The sequence below is a fragment of the Hoplias malabaricus genome, chromosome 1, assembly GCF_029633855.1.
Source record: "Hoplias malabaricus isolate fHopMal1 chromosome 1, fHopMal1.hap1, whole genome shotgun sequence".
Classification (NCBI taxonomy): Eukaryota; Metazoa; Chordata; class Actinopteri; order Characiformes; family Erythrinidae; genus Hoplias; species Hoplias malabaricus.
The window spans coordinates 16,101,952-16,124,004 of NC_089800.1; the positions used below are offsets into that span (position 1 = coordinate 16,101,952).

The 22,053-nt window shown below is 45.1% G+C and overlaps 1 protein-coding gene across 1 annotated transcript; it reads right to left on the bottom strand.

Annotated features, from left to right (window-relative positions):
- Positions 1-4,728: 4,728 nt before the first annotated feature.
- On the bottom strand, positions 4,729-7,746 carry LOC136664249 (mucin-4-like). The gene is made up of 2 exons (XM_066641367.1): positions 7,724-7,746; positions 4,729-6,928 (listed from the first exon to the last, which is right to left on the bottom strand). Exons 1-2 carry the CDS (start codon positions 7,744-7,746, stop codon positions 4,729-4,731), a joined length of 2,223 nt encoding a protein of 740 aa, XP_066497464.1.
- Between the last annotated feature and the right edge of the window lie 14,307 nt (positions 7,747-22,053).

Consider the following 22,053-nt stretch of genomic DNA (forward strand, 5'->3'; position numbering starts at 1 on the left):
AGTGTTAAGAATGTTATTAAGGGGTTAATAGACTTCCTGTTAAAATAAAGGGTTCTTCAAGTGTTCTTTATTCAAGATGGAGGATTCTCCTGCGTTTTATTCCCTCTCCACCAGCAGCAGCAGCAGTGACACCCCTCTAAGAGCTTTATTTGGTGGAATGATTTGCTGTTTATCTCTCTGCCATGACTATGACAATTTTTAACATAGAAGCCATTTTAGTTGTAAACCTTATAATGATGCATGGTTTCTTAAATATATACAATACCTTTCTTAGAGCATTTAGAGCTGGGGCCACACAGTCCCAGTGCTCCCTAACTCAACACACCTGACTGAACTCATCAGCTCATGAACTAATTAACATGATTTGGGTCAGGTTTGTGGAGCAGGGAGCACAAAACCAAACAGAGCACAGAAATCAACTCCTCAGGCGTCTGGTTCCATTCACCACTGCTGTGAACAGTTCAGACTCGGTAGGGTTCTGTAATCCAGAGCATTTCACAACAACCCAAACCTGTCACTTAGTTTACAGTGAAAACGTCTGAGCACTGCTAGAGTTCATTATGGTCAGTTTCGTGGAGAGTAGTGGCATTTGAAGCTAAAACAAAATGGAAGACACGTGCATGTCTTAATTTTCCATGTTTGTTTTTCTGCAGAACATGAATGAAGCAGCTGACTTTGGCTTTATTGTTGTTCCAGCTTTATACAAGTGCACAGTGAAGCGAGACCGCACTCCTCCAGGACCACGGTACAATATGAGCAACCCAGCACCACATCCCTGACTACACAGAGTGAACACGAGCAGAAAACTATGCAGTAAATATGATAAATGCTATGAACGAATCACAATAGACAGGTCAGAGTTGCACTGACGCAGTACACAGTGCTGAGCACACTGTAACATGTAAGACACAGCAGGTGCTGCTGGAGTTTTGAAACCCTGTGTCCACTCACTGTCCACTCTGAGACACTCCTCCCTCATTGGTCCACCTTGTAGATGTCGATCGTCCTCTAGTATTTGTCGGCTGGACGTTTTTGGTTGGTCAGGATTAATTTTGTAATCAATCAGAAATGAAATTCACTGTCTTTTGCCCAGCAGGTGGCAGGATTTGTGAAATGATTGTTTGAGGCTTAAACCTAGAGTTCCTACCTTGTTCCAGAGGGATCTTGGCCGGCCCCTGTCTGCAATGTTTCTGTTGGTTCTATTTATGAAAATGAAATATTGATTTGTTCATTCATCCATCCTCTGTAACTGCTTCACAAACCCTGGACAAGTCCATCACAGTCGCTCACACGTTCACCCTGTCACTGACTCACACACTCACCCAGTCATACACACACACACACACACACACACACACCTGTGGACAATCTGAAACACTCGCACAGTCACTCACACAGTAAAACTGTTTTAGATGTGAGAAGGTGTTAGCCTTTAGTTTTTATTAAGATCTTTACAGAGTCCTCTAGTGGACTGTTAGCATAATGAATAATGAAAGTGTGTATCCAATAATGATGGTAGTTCAAGGCTAAATAATCCCAGACCTGCTGTGAAAGACATCATCTGGCGGGATTTACATTGCAGAGGTGAAGCGGAGTTCAGCCGTAGAGTCACTTCACTGCACTGTTCTGCTCCAGATCACAAAGGATCCGTCTGCTGCACTAATGCCAATATCTTTAAAACTATAATCTTTTTTGCTTCTGTTTAGAGGGGGATTAATGTTGTAAAAGTGTCAGAAGGATGACATGTTTTAATCTAAACCTAGCTCCGTGCTCATATCCTGTCATGTAGCATCACCAGCAATTAACCTGTGTGACAGGGGCCCAAACGAAGCTCAGCGTTAATGGAAATCCTGATGTTGAGCCTAAAAAAGCCTCGTTAGGGACAGAGACCGCTTTGGGAGTGACATGAAATTAATTGCTGCATCGAGGTTCTGAAAAACCAAAGTTAAATATTAATCAGGAGGAAGGAGCAGGAGACTGGCAAGTGGATAAATGGCTAAATGCCACTGGGAGGGTCCACACCCACCCACACACACACACACACACACATCTGAGAGAATGATGTGATTAAAATCAAACCTTCAGGGCTAAACTGGCTTTTAAAGAGGTGTTAAAGAGTTCATATCATACATTTTTCCTTTGTTTATGTGTTTATATAAAACTAAAACTATCCCAATCCATTTTTCCGTGATCAAGAGAATGAACCCATCCACAGCTACATTTTTAGCTCCACAGTCTTGTGTGATGCCCTGTGTTGGACTGGTGCTCTGTCCAGCATATGTTCCTGCTTTGTGTCCAGTGAGTCCTGACCCACAGTGACCCTGAACAGGATGATGCGCTAATAGACGATGATTAAATCCGTACAGAGAGTGTATTATATTAGGTGTACAAATAGGTTTTAAAGCCCTTTTGTGTAACATACGTTTCATTCAAAATTCAAGCCTTTGTCATTTTATGGTGACTGTTGTCAATATTATAAATCACAATTCTCATTTCGTTATTGTATATATGTAAAAATAACCTAAAAATGTAGTTTGAAAACGGTGAGTGATGACTTTATTGGGGGCTTCATTCGTTATGGACTCCATCAGGAAAAAGCGCTGCAGAAGCATGTGATTGGTTTGTTCTGTTCTTGGGGATAATATTGTGTCCAAAAATACGTGTGAGTTTTGGTTTAGACGATTTACAGATGGGGATTTCGTCGTTGGGGATCATGAGCATAACGTATTAATACTTCCTTTTTAAGGTTGTGTTTTATATATAATATTACAGTTACCAAAAAATTACCAAACAGCGGAGAATGTTTGAAGCTTAAATTACAATTATGTGTTACACGAAGAAACCCTTAAGCTTTAAAACTGATTCGTACACCCAGAAATACATGCCGTGAGTGGGGTGGCATAGTAAAGTCTCACTTTATATTCACTCATACACACTTCACACAGCCTGCACTGCGCTGCAGAACCGATCGTCTCTGTGAGTCAGCAGCTTTCAGACCAACGTTAATCAGGATAGAAGGTTTTATGGCGTTGAGATGCAGAAGTTGTGAATTGTAATGAATTGAAATGTTGACTTTGAGTTGCCACATGGTCTGGAGAGGAGGAGAAGTAAAGATTAAAGAAATGAGTGAGGGGATAAAGGTGGGGTACAGGCTGAAGGAGAAGTCCCCTCTGTTAGTGTCTCCATTTTGCGATCTTGTTATGGGATTTCTTTTATGCTTGTTTTTTAAAATTGACTTTGCTTCTGCTGCGGGTCACTGTGCCCCAGACTGAATGTGTGTTTATTAACAGGACTCATCCCCGAGGGTCATTCTGCTGTGATCTGAACACAGTCCAACCCGGTGCCTGTACAGCCTGCTGTCACTAAAGTGTTATTAATTAATAGTTTTTTCAGCGAGAGTTTGTCAGATTGATGCATTACGGAGAGGACACTCTTGCTATGCTTTGTCTTTTCTTTTGGAGAAATTAGATTTTATTAGCTTTCCCACTGATCCATACAGATCCAGTTCTTTCCTGATTAGGGTTAAATGGAACGTCTATGACTATGAGGAACTGAAGTTCTCTCTGGTTTGTTTAAGTTCCAAACCAAATATATTATTATTTTGTCTGTAAGTTTTTGTTCACTGTTAGAATTACCTCAGAAACTCATTTGTAACTGGAGTTGTTTAGTATTGTAGCACATTTGCTCTGCGTTTACTTTCATGCACTTAGTGCTTTCCCAATTGTAGCATGTATTTCTAACTTTATAATCAGAAATAGCAAAAATAAGTCCGTTTTAACCACCTATGGAGCAGTTTTTCGATATTTGGAGGTCACAGCAGAAAAAGAGCAGAGAGAGAGGAAGCTTAGCATGCCATACCAAGCCACTTTGTTTTTATACTCATTTACTGACACTGGGGTTTCGGAAACACAATAGTTTTGAGCACAAAACAGATTTTTTTGAGCACACAGCAGATGGTGTGGTGAGGAAACATTTTGAATTTGAAACATTGAATTTTATTAAAAAAAGTGTTTTTTTGATTACAGTCGTAGATGTTATCTTTCAGGTGGGTGTTTGTGGGAAATATGTTGGATTGAGGTGAGCACATGTTGAAAATCACTGGAGACTTAGAGAGACATTGTTTCTTTTTCTTGTGAATGCTTAGAAGCTATTGATTTGTGTGTGTGGAAGATTCCACCCGAGACGCGCTGAGCCTCTCGAGCTCATGAAACAGTTGTTTGTGGAGCGAGGATCTGTGCCCAAGGCCAGCGTCATTGATCTGCAGGAGCACTAGAAGACAGTGCTGAGCCAGGGCCCAATTTTCAACAGCTACACTCTGTCTCGCGCACTCACTCCCACTATCATACACACACTCATTATACAAGTTTGTGTGCATTAGGAAGAGTCCGCGCCTGGTGTAGGACTCAGCTGGATCTTTGTTTCTCCACCGGAGAGAAGTCTAATGGCCTTGTTTGTGAGGAAAGTCAGTTTATTGATGGTGCATCGGGTTGAAAAGCTTCAGAAGGTCCCTGTCGTGCCTTTATTCTCTTTAGGGCCACTCAGAGGTCATGTATTATTCACACGAGTTCATTTACACTCAGCTTGACTCTCCAGGTCTCTTGTGAAAGAGCTGTTCACCTCCGGGGCCTAGAGAGCTTCCTCTGCTCCTGCTTTTTTGTTTGCGTGGGCGTCAAGCTCCATGTTCTGTTTTTTTCTGTTTCTCGGCACACACAGATGATGTCTATATTTCTACATCAGCAGAAAATGCTGTTTTGGTGGTTGTTGGGTGTTTCCAAAAAAGTGTCCGGTCAGTTGAAGCACATGGCTGGTGTTTCCAGTAAAGTGGCCAGTCAGTCCAGGTACAGGGCTGGTGTTTCCAGTAAAGTGGCCAGTCAGTCCAGGTACAGGGCTGGTGTTTCCAGTAAAGTGGCCGGTCAGTGGAGGTACAGGGCTGGTGTTTCCAGTAAAGTGGCCGGTCAGTGCAGGTACAGGGCTGGTGTTTCCAGTAAAGTGGCCGGTCAGTGCAGGTACAGGGCTGGTGTTTCCAGTAAAGTGGCCGGTCAGTGCAGGTACAGGGCTGGTGTTTCCAGTAAAGTGTCCGATCAGTGGAGGTACAGGACTAGTGTTTCCAGTAAAGTGGCCGGTCAGTGGAGGTACAGGGCTGGTGTTTCCAGTAAAGTGGCCGGTCAGTGGAGGTACAGGGCTGGTGTTTCCAGTAAAGTGGCCGGTCAGTGGAGGTACAGGGCTGGTGTTTCCAGTAAAGTGGCCGGTCAGTGCAGGTACAGGGCTGGTGTTTCCAGTAAAGTGGCCGGTCAGTGCAGGTACAGGGCTGGTGTTTCCAGTAAAGTGGCCGGTCAGTGCAGGTACAGGGCTGGTGTTTCCAGTAAAGTGTCCGATCAGTGGAGGTACAGGACTGGTGTTTCCAGTAAAGTGGCCGGTCAGTGCAGGTACAGGGCTGGTGTTTCCAGTAAAGTGGCCGGTCAGTGCAGGTACAGGGCTGATGTTTCCAGTAAAGTGTCCGATCAGTGGAGGTACAGGGCTGGTGTTTCCAGTAAAGTGGCCGGTCAGTGGATTTACAGGGCTGGTTTTTCCAGTAAAGTGGCCCGTCAGTGGAGGTACAGGGCTGGTGTTTCCAGTAAAGTGGCCCGTCAGTGGAGGTACAGGGCTGGTGTTTCCAGTAAAGTGGCCCGTCAGTGGAGGTACAGGGCTGGTGTTTCCAGTAAAGTGGCCGGTCAGTGCAGGTACAGGGCTGGTGTTTCCAGTAAAGTGGCCGGTCAGTGGAGGTACAGGGCTGGTGTTTCCAGTAAAGTGGCCGGTCAGTGCAGGTACAGGGCTGGTGTTTCCAGTAAAGTGGCCGGTCAGTGGAGGTACAGGGCTGGTGTTTCCAGTAAAGTGGCGGGTCAGTGGAGGTACAGGGCTGGTGTTTCCAGTAAAGTGGCCGGTCAGTGGAGGTACAGGGCTGGTGTTTCCAGTAAAGTGGCCGGTCAGTGTAGGTACAGGGCTGGTGTTTCCAGTAAAGTGGCCGGTCAGTGGAGGTACAGGGCTGGTGTTTCCAGTAAAGTGGCCGGTCAGTGGAGGTACAGGGCTGGTGTTTCCAGTAAAGTGGCCGGTCAGTGCAGGTACAGGGCTGGTGTTTCCAGTAAAGTGGCCGGTCAGTGCAGGTACAGGGCTGGTGTTTCCAGTAAAGTGGCCGGTCAGTGCAGGTACAGGGCTGGTGTTTCCAGTAAAGTGTCCGATCAGTGGAGGTACAGGACTGGTGTTTCCAGTAAAGTGGCCGGTCAGTGCAGGTACAGGGCTGGTGTTTCCAGTAAAGTGGCCGGTCAGTGCAGGTACAGGGCTGGTGTTTCCAGTAAAGTGTCCGATCAGTGGAGGTACAGGACTGGTGTTTCCAGTAAAGTGGCCGGTCAGTGCAGGTACAGGGCTGGTGTTTCCAGTAAAGTGGCCGGTCAGTGCAGGTACAGGGCTGGTGTTTCCAGTAAAGTGTCCGATCAGTGGAGGTACAGGGCTGGTGTTTCCAGTAAAGTGGCCGGTCAGTGGATTTACAGGGCTGGTGTTTCCAGTAAAGTGGCCCGTCAGTGGAGGTACAGGGCTGGTGTTTCCAGTAAAGTGGCCCGTCAGTGGAGGTACAGGGCTGGTGTTTCCAGTAAAGTGGCCCGTCAGTGGAGGTACAGGGCTGGTGTTTCCAGTAAAGTGGCCGGTCAGTGCAGGTACAGGGCTGGTGTTTCCAGTAAAGTGGCCGGTCAGTGGAGGTACAGGGCTGGTGTTTCCAGTAAAGTGGCCGGTCAGTGCAGGTACAGGGCTGGTGTTTCCAGTAAAGTGGCCGGTCAGTGGAGGTACAGGGCTGGTGTTTCCAGTAAAGTGGCGGGTCAGTGGAGGTACAGGGCTGGTGTTTCCAGTAAAGTGGCCGGTCAGTGTAGGTACATCTCCACCTATTTTTACTCTCTGGCCACTTTATTAGAAACACCAACCTTATAAATAAAACCTTTCCCTTGTTCTTTACTCAGTTGTCCACTTTATTAGAATCATCTACCTATTATTTTCACAGGCTGATCACTTTATTTGAAACACCAAGCGTGTGCATTTATAAAATGGCCACCTCTTTGGGAAATGAATGTGCTGCTGCAGAGTTAATCGGCCTCTCTCACAGTGAATGATGTAAATGTGAGATGAAGATATTTTTTAAATAATGTATGACCACAGTACAGTGTGGAGCCGTGGGTTTGTAACGTGTTCTCTGTCTGCTGCGTCCTGGAAAGGCTCAGAGGAAGGTGGAGGCAGCAAAGCCTGAAATTTAATCCCAGAAAAAAAGGTGGAAATAGAAAACAGTCCGTGGCTGGGGCTGCTGTTCGCTGGCGGTGGAGTTAAAAATGACTGCAGTCGCTCTGCTGGGCGAACATTTCTGCATCAATGCACACATCATCATCAGCACACACACACACACACACACACACATTGCTGAAACACACACACACAACCTTAATGCACACACATTTAAAAATGACAAGCATGAAGCAAAATGAAGGGGGCATTAACCATCACTGAGGCTGTGTTTGAGAGGGAGTGAGAGATGTGCTCAGTATGTGAAATGTACCTGGTTCTGTTAGACGTTGCAGTAGGGTTCATTGTAGCCTTCAATAGAAATAAATATCAAGATGAAATGGTACACTAAAGAGCAGCTGCACATGAGCCTAAGGTCACAGAGCCAAACACTGTTCGGATGAAACAGGGAAGCAGAACTAATTACCCAGCATCAGCATCTGACCCCATGAATGCTCTCGCCTCCGATTATCCTCGTAAATAATCAGCCGTATTCTCCCTCGTCAACACAGTGGAACACAGTTTGGGTTCTTAATGAACTGTCTGTGACCTGCTTTGTTCAAAACCCCACAGCAGTGTTCTCCCCCTGTGTAAACAGCCCTGTTCAGAACGCCCGCTTTCAGCACCTGTTCCTTTAAATGATAATGAGCCGCTCAATGTTCACCCTGACCCTGAGTGCACAGCAGTGAGGAGCGAGGAGCAGAAGCTCTGGTTTTTAGCACTTTTCACTCGGTTCTCTTTCTTCTCTGTTCTCGTTTTCTGCGTTTTTACTCAGTGCTCTCATTTCTCAGCAGTCATTCTCTCAGAAAGTGAGTAACGCTCAACGCAGGTCCAGCGCTGTGATTGGGCAGACTCAGATGAGGGGGCGGGGCAATTCTAAGTTCCCTTCACTTGACGTCAGAAGCGGAGCAGAATCAGAACGGCTCGACTTATCCCATGTCACGTGACTTAGGCAGCACACTTAAAACTGACTGGGTGGTCTTGTTTCACAGCGTGTGGGTTTTTGGCTCCAGTACTGCACTGAACAATAGTTCTTTTCATAATATGTCCCTTTAAGGCGGAGTTAAAGAGTTAGAGTGAATCTGTGAGTGTTTAGCAGTGATATGAAGAGCTGCCACATGACGGCACTGAGGCTCTGAGGAACTCAGCTCTGTTTGAGGTTGAGAAAATGACAGATGGAGTGACGGCTCTTTCTGAAAAACAGTTCTCAGCTCTCAGCGCTCTACTGCTTCAGAAGACTGAGTCCCTGCCTTTAAATCTAAACACACTGAAACAAGTTAGGATATTTGCAAATATCCTAAAAAATTCCAACTCAAACCTGTTTTTATTTGAATAAGACAAGATTTTATTTAATATTAAATATTCATTCATTTGTTTTCTATAAGTGCTTCATCCTGATCAGGGTTGTAGTGGGTTCGGAGCCTACCTGCAATCACTGGGGACAAGAGAGGAACACGTCCTAGACCTGCTATTACACACTCACCAGTCACTCGCATCTGTGGACGTTTTCTCTCTCTCTCTCTCTCTCTCTCTCTCTCTCTCTCTCTCTCTCTCTCTCTCTCTCTCTTTCTCTCTTTCTTTCTCTCTCTCTCTCTCTCTCACACACACACATCCAGTTGCCATTAAATCCTAAATCCAATGTTCTCAGATATACTTAAAAGCCTTCCTAGAAATGTAGATGTTATGGCAACAGCCCTGGTTTGTGACGTTCGCTCTCTCTCTTTCTGTCTCACACCTCACACACTCACTCACATTCAGCAGGTGGAAGGTCCTCCACAAGGGGGCACCATAAGCACTTAAATACACTTAAATAGCTTCATAATTGCAGTGTTTTGTGTCAGTGACAGTGACAAGCGCTTGTTGCCTGCTGCTGATTTAAAAAAACCCTCCCTGTCTTCGCAGGGGTCCTAAGACATTTACACAGCTCTGTACCCGCCCTGTGCTCGGTCCTGAAGTAATGGCGTTCCTCCTCTTGGCCTTGAGCTCGACATGTCATCAGTTTTGCCTGTAACCTTGTGCGTCTAAATATGAACCAAGTCTCGTTAGGGAATATTACTGAGATTCTGAGACGGACAGAAGAACATTCATCACTGTCAGCGGCCATTTCTGCTCACGCTGCAGTTCAAAACATCCACCTCCACCTCAACACCGCATTTATTTACATGTATTTATAAACAGACCAGTCATAACTGTAAGTCAGCTCCACTGACCACAGAGGTGCACTCTGCATACTTTGTTACCCCCCTTTCCCCCTGTTCTTCAGCACTCAGGACCCCCACAGAGCAGGTGTGATGTGGTGGTGGATCATTCTCAGCGCTGCAGTGACTCTGACGTGGTGGTGGTGTGTTAGTGTGTGTTGTGCTGATGCGAGTGGATCAGACACAGCAGTGCTGCTGGAGTTTTTAACTGGGGTCCTGACCATTGAAGATGTGTAAGGGGGTAAAATAGGGTTAAGAAATGATGCAGAGCAACAGATACTGGGACCGGTGAGGTCAGTAGAGATGGTGAAACAGACAGTGCGTGTAGAAACAAGGAGGTGGCTTTGTTGTGGCTGATGTATATTTACCTGATCAAGTTCTGGACTTTTCTGAGTCGCCAGGTTTGTTTTTGATTTGTGTTTGTTCTGTTAATGCATGCATGACCCAAACAGATCCCAGAGAACATTAGGAGCGAGAACAAAACAACATCGACCTTCTGACAACGCTCCCTGGGGCTGCAGCAGCCCAGCTGCCTCCCTTAGCAACAGATAACCACCGACGTGTGACAAACACACCAATATCTCACATAAAAGCCTTCGCTTAAGATCCACGAACTCGAATAGAGGAGCGTCCACAGACCTGGGCTTTCTTTTGGGGATTTAATTAAAGGCCGTGTTAATTTTTCCGTGGTAAATTTTTGTGCTGCCTGCCATCAAAAGCAGCGACGCCACACCAGCGCAGCAGACTCGGATAAAGGACACAAATGTGTTGTGTGCATGATAAACGCAGAGGACAGGACTATGACTAAAATATTCACAGCAGCCTCCCAGCCAATGCAAATGAGTCCAAAAGAGTTTCATGGCCTGGCTTTTTCTGAAGCACATGAAAGATAGTGGGCGAGGGGAGGGTTTGGAGGAGGTGGGGGGGTGGGCAGTCGCACAGCATTCACAGAGATAGAGCTTCAAACACTTTAAAACACAACAGAACATGACAAAATAAAAACACTAAAGACACACTCAGTTAATCAGCAGCACTTGTGAACTTCTGAGATGTGCTGGATGTCTCAGATTAGGTGGATATTTTAAGCTCAACACCCAGCTGAGGCACTCAGCACCATCGGTTGGGGTCTGATGTGGGCTGTAAGAGAACCACAGATGGGCCACATTTGTGTCATTGCTATTTGGGCATGGCTACTCTCATGTGGAGGCGACCCGCTCTATGGAGCATAAACGGGTTCATTCAGGGATGGCGAAGTCTTTGAATATTGTGAGTTGTACTTCATAGGAATAATGTAAAATTAGAAATAATAAATAAAAATGACTGGTCACTTTAAAAACGGTTCAGTTCTGGGTGTAATAGATGACTACTTTGGCCCTGGACAGGTATGTTCTCTTTAATTATAGGGCAGCCCATGTGCAGCAGGCTGGAGATTCACTGCATTGATTTCTGTAATCAGCCGGAGGTAATTATGCAGAAATGAGCTGAATGGGCTGTTAGGGAATAGGAGATCATTTCTCTTTCTCTCTCTCTCTCTCTCTCTCTCTCTCTCTGTAATAAATGCTTTCTGTAGTTGTAGGTTGTATGATCGCTCACAAATGTCTTCCGTTCACTGCATCACTGCACTTAATAATTCACACCCTTTAACCCTTTAACACATGAACGTCTCGTTTATTTCTATAATATGTAAATGAATTAAAGAAAGCAAATTAGGCTCATGTTAAATCCATATCGTTAAAGTGAAGTCACCTGTGAATTTAAAAACAGAATGAGTTTTTACCCATTTACAGACCGTTTTATTGGCCCTAAATGTGTGAGTTTATAATCCATAGAGCGGGTCCCGCAGAAATGTAGTACAACATCTCTAAAACATCCAAGCCACTAGGTGTCAGTGTTAAATTCCTGTTACTATTGCTGCTTTAATGAGAGGAAAGCAGTTTCAGCCCAAAATTCAGTTTGAACAAAACATAGCCAACCATAATACACATCATTTACATATGTCTTAAAGGCACAGTAACAAAACCAACTGGAACCATTCTTGTTTCATGGCTGTAGCACTGTTGAGTGCCAGTTTCTTGCTGCTACGTATAACACTGATCATATCACTTTTTAGAAGGGAAACGCAGTGACAGTCGAGGGTTAGCCGAGCAATAACGATGCCCTCATGGCAGAATATATTTTTTTTTATCAGGATGCCTTTGTCTTACTACTGTCCTGTTCTCAGTTTCTCCCAAAAGCATCACAATCCTACCATGTAGAGAGAGTTTAAAAGTGATACTCTCTCTACCAATTAACCACAGTCTAAAAGCTTCGTAGCTGCAGGAGCAGGGCCCGGTTCTGTCAAAATATTAACCGTCCTATTTGTCTCACTGAGAAAAATAACAGCCTTTATCTTTTTTTTTGTTCCTGGATCGGCAATTATCCAGCGTTCTTCCACACTGACTTATTACAGTCATTCATGAAACGCAGTCCATTAGTGCAGGACAGTGTCTGTTTCAGCATACACACATATTACACCTTATACACACACACACACACACACACACACCAATAAGCCACAAGATTATAACCACTGGCAGGTGGAGTGAGTAACACTGATGATTTGTAACGTTACAATGGCCCCTGTCAAGAAGTGTGGGGTTACGTCAGGCAGCGAGTGAGCCGTCAACTCTTTCAGTGTCGCTGCCACCGCACTTTGATACTCCTCACCCTCTTCCATCCGCTTTTCTAACTCTCTTTCTGTATTCAAACCTCAGCTCAAATCCTATCTTTGTCAGAATATTTTCTCTATTTTTTTTTATCTTCAACTGTAGTGTCCTTGGGTATGTGAAAGGCCCTATATAAGTGTAACTTATTATTATTATGTTATTAACGTTAAGATCTGACATTACCCCGTCCACAGGGGTCGCTGTAACCAGGTCATCAGTGTTGCTCACTGCACCTGGCAGTGTTTTTAATCTTGTGGCTGATTGGTGTACACATTTATTCCACGCCCTTGTTTAAAAACGCTAAATAGCATTGTTATTTTCTGATTTGTAGATGTGCTATATTTATTGTTCCTGGTTAATCGAGGCCTCGGAGCTGTTCCTCCACTGCTGTGTCCCTGCGGTGAAACATGACACAAGTAAAACAGTGCTGGAACAGTAGCACAGCTGCTGAACTTAATTACACAGCGTTAGACTTGACCTTTACTCGCTCTAAACGTCCGCCAGCTCCTGTCCCGGTCAGCCCACGATGCTGAGTGTGAAATTGAGGCTGTGAATTATGTGCTCTGTCTTCATTAGACGCTGTCAGTCTTGATTAGGACGTGGAGCTCCAGACCATAAACTCCTTTGGACTCGAGAGTTACTCTGAAGCTGATGCAGATTTGTTAAATCAAAGCCTGATTCAAGGCGATGAATTTTAAACAGACTACTGTAAGTTTCAGATGTGTGTACAGTCCTAAACTTGAGAGCGGAGCCTGCGCGAGTGTCTCACTTGTGCCTTGGTATTTTGTTTACATGCTGCAGCTGTGTTCAATGTAGCAGCAATCACCTACAGAACATGCTATTTTTAACTGTGAAGGTCACCTGGACAGCTGTACATCAGTGTTTGGGATTGTTAAAGACTAGATTTTCTCCTCCACAATGGAACACAGTTCATTCATTCATTCATTCATTGTCTGTAACCCTTATCCAGTTCAGGGTCGCAGTGGGTCCAGAGCCCACCCAGAATCACAGGGCGTAATGTGGGAACACACCCTGGAGGGGGTGCCAGTCCTCCACAGGGCGACACACACTCACACATTCATTCACACACTCACACCTACGGACACATTTGAGTCGCCAATCCAGCTACCAACGTGTGGTTTTGGAGTGTGGGAGGAAACCGGAGCACCTGGAGGAAACCCATGCAGACACAGGGAGAACACACCACACTCCTCACAGACAGTCACCCGGAGGAAGCCCACACAGACACAGGGAGAACACACCACACTCCTCACAGACAGTCACCAGGAGGAAACCCACACGGACACAGGGAAAACACACCACACTCCTCACAGACAGTCACCCAGAGGAAACCCACGCAGACACAGGGAGAACACACCACACTCCTCACAGACAGTCACCCGGAGGAAACCCACACAGACACAGGGAAAACACACCAGACTCCTCACAGACAGTCACCCGGAGGAAACCCACACGGACACAGGGAGAACACACGACACTCCTCACAGACAGTCACCCGGAGGAAACCCACGCAGACACAGGGAGAACACACCACACTCCTCAGTCAGTCACCCGGAGGAAACCCACGCAGACACAGAGAGAACACACCACACTCCTCACAGTCAGTCACCCGGAGGAAACCCACGCAGACACAGAGAGAACACACTAAACTTCTCACAGACAGTCACCTGGAGGAAACCCACGCAGACACAGGGAGAACACACCACACTCCTCACCGACAGTCACCCGGAGCAGGATTCGAACCCACAACCTCCAGGTCCCAGTGCCGCCTGGAACACAGTTCTGGTTCTTAATGAAACGTCTTTGACCTGCTTTGGTCAAAGCCCACAGCAGCGTTCTCCCCCTGTCAGAATAATCTCCCATCTCATGGTGTTTGTATTTATTTAAAGCCAAGACTGTTCACAGATCTGCCCACCTTACATTTAATGGCAATTAAAGGTGCAGTCCATGATTTTCTAACACCAAGTGTGATAAACACATTTATATAAGTGATCAGTTTCTTATTTATTTATTCTTTTTATGAAGTGAAATGTGAATGATGAAGAATCAAATACTTTAGTACTATGTTGTGTCTCTGATAAATCCGAACCACTAGGTGTCAGTATAATGGCAGTTTCAGAGGAGTCAGTGAAGTCAGTGAAGGGAATTGAGTGATTGCATCTATAAGTGACTTGTTCATGGCATTTCCTCATGTTTATGGTGTATACGGAGGTGGGTCTTTCTCGCCGGTCGTCCTGATTGCTCTCGAGTTATTTGATGGTCCCGTGTCTGTAATCAGGCTCCATTTATCACACTCTGATTCCTCTCAGATCGGTTGCACTAGGAGGGAGTAATCGGATTCAGTGTGTGATCACCTTATCTGCTTGCTGGCCGTGGCTGAAGGCTGTTAGCTGCTGTGATGTATGCATTGTGTTCGGCGCTGATGGAGGAGCTGATTGCGTTTTGTTGGCAGTAAAATTTACTGACCTGCCAGCTTCACAGAACTTTATCCTGACCCAGAATGGGATGAATATTTTTCCTAATGCTTAGTACAATTAATTAAATCATTATTTGTTCATTCGTTTTCTGTACACCCTTTAGAGGGCGCCATCACACTTTCACCCAGTCACTCCCACAAGCCTCACACCAGGGCCCCCCCCCCTTCCTAAAAAAGCCCTGTTCCTTTAAGTGATAATGAGACACTCGCTGTTCAGGAGTGAGGAGCAGAAGCTCTGGATTTTAGCTGTTTTCGCTTGGTTCTCTTTCTTCTCTGTTTTTTGTCTCTGTGCTTTTAACCTCATCTTTACACTCTCAAATAAACGCGGGCCCAACGCTGTGATTGGACAGACTCAGAGGATGGGGCGGGGCAGTTCTAAAGTCTCTGCACATCAGAAGCAGCACACAATCAGAACGACTATCCCATGTTTTCTGACTTATGCAGCACACACGAAACTGACTGGGTGGTCTTTTTTCCACAGTGTATGGGTTGGTGGGCTCCAGATCCAAACATTAATGTAAGCATCCACCGAACAAGGAATTTGTCCGTAGACAAGTTGAATCACTTCAAATGAATTATGCTTGAGATGCTGCTCATGATGTGAACTTCATTTGCACAGATAAGCAGTAAGGTTTATTTCGCTTGTGTGATTTGTCGGGGATCAGAGACAGGTAAACAAATGTATCTTCACTGTCATCAGGAAGAAATACACTCTCCATCTTCATGTCCTGAATATTCAGAGATACCTGCATCATTACCGTTTTACTGCAGCGCTGTTTCACAAAAGTCAAATTAGTTCAATGAAAACAGAGTATAAATTAAAGACTGTAAAGAATATTAAAACATAAACTGATGATTCTTTCACTCTAAGCGCAAACATGTCGTCCCCAAAGAGGAGACAAGTGAGTTTAACATTCCCGTGATCCATATTTAAGCTTCATACCAACACGAACAATATAAAACTAATCACTTAGAAAGAAGCTGTTCTCGTGTCTGATAAAAACACTTAATGCAAATCTCTACAAGGTTTGTTTTCTCATTAATGAGAGACAGGAACCTGGGTTAAGAAATTTCAGACGTTTTTTGTCTCCCAATATATTTTACAATTTGAAAATGTGACCAGTCAATTTCCACCTCCTAAACACCTCAAAATAAAAGGAAAATGCTTTGGACCATAATCTGAAGATCATTCTCAGCAGCTGGAGTGATGTAAAAGTCACATGAATTCCGATCTTGCTGTTCAGATGCATTGCCACAGATCAAATGTCAATGCCACATGTTAAATTGGCTCAAATCTGATTTTAAAAAGTCAGATTCAATGCAATTTGTGGTGTTCACAAAACCACACAAAACACATGCATGTCACATATGAAGAAATAGATCGGATTTGGGCCACTTTTACCTGCTATGTGAATGTAGTTTTCATTTGTTTCCTATTTACAGAGTCAGGGCTATGTACAAACACCAGACCTTTTTCTGTGCAGACTAGAGGGCAGCAAATGGTGAAGAAAGATTTTCCTCCGGGTGACTGTCTGTGAGGAGTGTGGTGTGTTCTCCCTGTGTCTCCGTGGGTTTACTCTGGGTGACTGTCTGTGAGGAGTGTGGTGTGTTCTCCCTGTGTCTGCGTGGGTTTACTCCGGGTGACTGTCTGTGAGGAGTGTCGTGTGTTCTCTCTGTGTCTGCATGGGTTTTCTCCGGGTGACTGTTTGTGAGGAGTGTGGCATGCTCTCCCTGTGTCTGCATGGGTTTCCTCTGGGTGACTGTGAGGAGTGTGGTGTGTTCTCCCTGTGTCCGCGTGGGTTTCCTCCCACGCTCCAAAAACACATGTTGGTAGGTGGATTGCCTCAAAAGTGTCTAGAGGTGTTTGTGTATGTGTCTTCACCCCTGTGAAGGACTGGGGCCCCCTCCAGGGTGTGTTCCTGACTTGCGCCCAGTGATTCCAGGTAGGCTCCAGACCCCCCGCGACCCTGAACTGGATAAGGGTTACAGATAATGAATTAATGTATTGGATTACAGTTGTGAACACCACCTTTAATGATTTGTTAGTGTGTGCTCCATGCTAATAGGAATCTGAGCATTGTTGAGTATGTAAAGCTGAGGCATTTTTTCTGTGTGAATACATCTCTCAGATTAACGATTCCCGGCTGATGCTGGTGAGGAGAGAAGAAGATATGAATTACACTATCATTAGTTCCAACATTAGCTTCTGGCTCTTCAATCACTCACATATTCTGCGCCAGTGCGGGACGTCCGAGGACTTTCTCGTCTGTCTTTCTTCGACCGAGAAGATACAGTCAAGCCTCTGTCCTGCTTTATTATGCTCTGTTATCTCGAATACACTACAAGATCCGCATTATTTGAGGCGAGGGGCTTTAACTGAACTCGTACAGGCGTTAGCCTCTGAAACTGGGAATCACTCTGCCCCCAGAGCTCTCTCCTAAACCCAGTTATTAATACGCTTCCTTAATTTGGCTTTCCCATGTTCTCTATTCCACAGCGGGGTTTAATCTGGTGATGTAATGTGCTGTTGGAACAGCACATCACTGCTTTCAAGATAATTCATACAACATTTCAATAATGAATTGCTCAGTTAGGATAGTGTGTGAGTGACTAGGCGAGTGTGTGACCGAGTGGTGGTTTGTGTGAGATTTTAATCCTAATATCTGTATGGGGTGAGAGTGTAAAGGAGCCCTGGAGGTGTGTGAGTGATCCTCTGTGTTTATATGGGAGCGCTGGTATAGAGACATAACCACAGGGAGACGTGGGGCTCTGTGTACGTTAGCGCGCCGCTAACCAAGGCCCTATGAGCTGCTGAGGAAACAGACGGAAACTGAGTTGTCCTCTAAAAATAAACCCGTTCTAATCACATGAAAAGATGACGACAGGAACAGAGGAATAAATCTGTTTTCTAGCAGCTGGCGTCCGTGTCGAACCCGGGACGGCTCTGAGGAGGGTCTCACCAGTGCTCGGCTCCTAACGAGGCTAATTATGCGGAGTGATTGATTAACGAGATTAACGGAACCTGCTCGGTTGATTTTGCTCATGGCATCGGCGTAAAAATCTTCAGCTCTCTTTAAACACGCAGCTATAGCTTTCGCATCACGGCGATGTGCATCGATAGTCACATCAAATGATAGTCAAACAAAACAGATGAGATGGAGGTGGTGGGGGACGCAGAGAAATGCACAGAGGAGCAGAGGATAATTAAACAATAATACACTCGAGGGAGTGCTATAACGTGATATATAGGCGCTAGTGTGCGGCAGAGTCCTGAAGATCAGTCACCAGTGGCAATACCTCAGCTTACAGAACCGACCTTATGTATTACTGCGATTACAGCACAGTTTTTATCAATGTTTCTTATTAGGTTTTAAGATAAAGTCAGAATTTACACCAGAATTTGTTGGGAACCAAGGATGCGTTATTCAAAGCTACTCTCAGTCTAAATCAGGACAGCGTCAGAGAGGCTCCAAATGTCGAAAAGCACTAACCGAGATGAGGACGTCGCTCTATTCCTGCTCCATAGGTGGGTAATATTGACGTATTGTTGCAGTTTCCGACGGTCTAAGGTGGAAATATCTCCAAATTCGGGACACGGATAACTGCATTACCGAAAGTGCTACGAAAATTTCTAACAGTGAATAAAAACTTACAGACGAGTTGAGTTGAGCTTTTCACCTTAAAAGACGTAGAGCTTCTGAACGTAAACAAACCAGAGAACAGCTTTTCCCTACAATTGTAGATGCCCCCTTTAATACGACATGTTGGATCATTGACTTCTGGGGAGAATTCCTGCATTTTATTTTTCAAATATCACAAAAGATGTGCATGTGCAGCTGCTTCAGAGTGTCCCCTTTTCTTTTCTTGTTCTCCTACAGAGGTTATCTATCTTTCTCTCTCCCTCCCTCACTCCCCTCCCCTTCCATGCTCTTAATCATTCAACCTGCTCTTTCTTCTTTTCCATTCCTTTGTCGTTCCCTCACTCCCTCATTCTTCCACCTGTCCCTCCCTCACTCCCACTTTATCCTCTCTCTCTTTCCATACCCCACCCACGTCTCTCCTTCTCCCCCTCTCTTCTATCCATTCTTCCACACGTCCCTTTCTCAAACCCTCTTCCAGCTGTCTCTCTTTCCAAACTCCCCTCCCTCCCCCTCTCTCCTCTTCCATCTCTCTGTCATTTCTCCTCCCCTCTGTCCCTTCCTTTTCTCTATCATTTCCTCATTCCTTATTCTTCCACTCGCCACTTTCCCCTCTCTCAATCATATTCTCTCTCTCTTTATATATATATATATATATCCCTCACTCTCTCTCTCTCACACACACATGCATGCACACACAATTATTTATTTCTTTATGTCAGACTCATTAAACATGTTCATTACTGAGTCTAAAATTAGGAGTGGGTCTGGTGGGGTCCAGTGGGGTCCGGTGGAGCGTGGTGGGGTCCCGTGGAGCGCGGTATGGTCCGGTGGAGCGTGGTGGTTAATGGCGCTCTGTTTTAGAGTCAGATGAAGAGGCTTCACTTTGGAAAGAAAAGCTTTCCATTCCATTTACTGCTTTGATTTAATTAAGATGCGTTTGGAGAATAAGAGCCTCGTTCAGGCTCCGTGCGTCTGCTCTCCATTCTTCTTTTTATTTCATGTGGAACATGTTTCAGATTCAGAGTTCAGAGCTGTACTCTTTTATTCACACTGTGCTGAGCTTTGAGATGTCCTATATTTATACACCGATCAGCCAGAACATTAGGAACCTCCATGTTTCCACACTTAACGTCCATTTGATCAGCTCCACTGACCTCAGAGATGCACTTTTTAGCTAATGTTCCTCTGTGCTGTAACGAGCTCCGGATGTTTGGTTAATATCCATCATTTCAGATGAGCTTTTAAACACAGTGTCCACTGACTGTACACTCTGTTTGTCAGAGATATGCTGAGCTTAGTGCATCCTTAGGCTCATGTGCAGCTGATTCAGAGCGTCCCATTTATGTCCAGTTTCTTTAAAATGCAAATATTCTAATAGCATAATGATAATGGAGGAAGTGCCTGGATGGACCCTCATATGGTGTGTGTGTGTGGCTGCAAGGTGTATGTGGCTCTTGGCTTTTAAACCCACAACACACACACACACTCCACAGCAGTGGGTCAATACTCCTCTGGAGAAGGGTCTTTGAAGATGGGAGAAAATCGATGGGACTTTTTCGCACCACATTCGTCTTCTTGTTTGCGTTTGCCTGATCAGCGAATACACAGCGCACTGTTACCTGCGAAACCAGGGACTTCATAAAGGCTCCGCCAGCAGTTCATTAAGCCCCGGCCCTTCCTCAGACTGGACGCTTCCTTTTCTCCCACTGCTGATGACCCCAGGTTTACTCAGAGCTGAGAGGGAGTAGAGTGACAGATAAACTGCGATATTAAATCTGAAGTAACTGTAATTGACCACACGCTCTACACAGAACACACTTTTTAATACAGTTACCGTGTATTTGTTGATTTTAATAAGATAATATGATACTAATAGTTTAAACCCTGTGCATAAACATACATTGTGCCCTAATATTTGCAAAACAAAATGGCATACACAAAGTCCTTGCGCAGTTTTTGTTTAAGATTTGTGAAAAATATACAGTACCACTCAGGGAAGGTTTCCTTTGTTTTGGGCCGTTTTCCACATGTTGTGACTGTACAGCGCCAGTCAATAGTTTGGACATCTTCTCAGTCAATGTTTTTTCATTGTTTTGTTTTGTTTTTCTATGTTGTAAGTGAATGTGGAAGACATTAAAACTATGAAGGAACACAGATGGAATTATGTAGTAAACAGAGAACTGTTAAAGAAACCAGAATATGTTTTATACTTTAGACTCTTCACAGTAGCCCCCTGTTGCTTTGACGACAGCTTTGCTCACTCTCTCCGTTCTCTCAGTCGGCTTCATGAGGTCGTCACCTGGAACGGTTTTCAGTGAACAGCTGGGGCCTCGTCGAGAGTTAATTTGTAGAAGAGGTAGGGGCTGGTGAACAGTCACCCCTCAATCACTAATGAGGAGATGTGTCCAAACTTTTGACTGTTTACTGAATATTTCTCTGAAATGTTTTATTAAATTTGGTTAATTTTCAAACATTTTCCCCAAAAAAGCACAGAAATGTGCTTTTATTTTCATCACATGGAAGAACAACAAAATTTAAACCGTCCAAGGCAGTGAACACTCTCTAGTGATTAGAGGCTCTCAGCACACACACACACACACACACACACTAACAAAGCAAAACACAGACTCTCACAGGAGAGGGGGGTTAATCCATAAATCATACAGATCCACTGAAGCTAAGCCGGATTGGGCCACTACTTGGATGGTAGAGTGCAGTGTGTGGGACGCTGTACTGAATAAACAGTGCCGTTGTCCTCTCTGTGGTCAGCAAACACCAGAAATCTGCCCCTGTGGTCACTCTCTCTGTCCTCCTGATTGTCCACACCTTCAACATGGTGAAGGGACTGGAGCGAATCAGCTGCCGGAGCATGGTCCACTTTGTTGGCGTCTCTCTAACGTCCTAAAGAACGTAAAGCATTTTGGGGGGGTCTTGAAAAGCTGCCATTTTCAAATTAGAACCAAGAATAAAAGACAGTAACATGAGGACAGTAAAATGGAGACCCAGCAGAATCACTCTGGAGAGCAGTAAAGTGTTTAGGACCTTGTCAGCAGCTCTCTGATGATCAGAACCTTGGAACGGTGTTCATGTGTTCCCCAGAGGAACTGCAACCACAGCCATATGGCCATAATGTTAACACAGTGCTCAGTGAGTCAGCAGTGAGACACCGTCCAAACTTTTCCTGCAGCTGCAGCTTTTGTCCCTTCTTCAGGAAGAGCTCACATTAATCACGACGTTACACAACACACCACAGCGCCAAAATACACACACACACACACCTGCTCTTCCAACATTTCCCTGGAGGCTGGAACATTGCTGTGAGGATTTGTTGGCATTCAGCTAAAGGAGAGAGAGAGAGAGAGAAAGAAAGAGAGAGAGACAGGGAGTGAGAGGGCGAAAGAGAGAGAGATAGAGGAAGTGAGAGGGTGAAAGCATGGGAGAGAGAGAGATGGAGTGAGAGGGCAAAAGAGTGGGAGAGAGGGAGAGGAAGTGATAGGGTGAAAGCGTGGGAGAGAGAGACAGAGTGAGAGGGTGAAAGAGTGGGGTAGAGAAAGAGAGTGAGAAATGGAGTGAGAGGGTGAAAGTGTATGAGAGAGACATGGAGTGAGAGGGTGAAAGCATGGGAGAGAGAGAGAGATGGAGTGAGAGGGTGAAAGTGTGGGAGAGAGAGAGACGGAGTGAGAGGGTGAAAGTGAGAGAGAGAGAGAAAGAGAGAG

Coding starts and splice junctions, on each gene's coding strand:
- LOC136664249 (XM_066641367.1), bottom strand. CDS start 7,746: ATGGGGTCAGATGCTGATGCTGG. Junction 6,929..7,723: donor GGGTCAGATGCTGATGCTGG/GTAATTAGTTCT, acceptor TTTCTAATAAAG/TGGCCAGAGAGTAAAAATAG.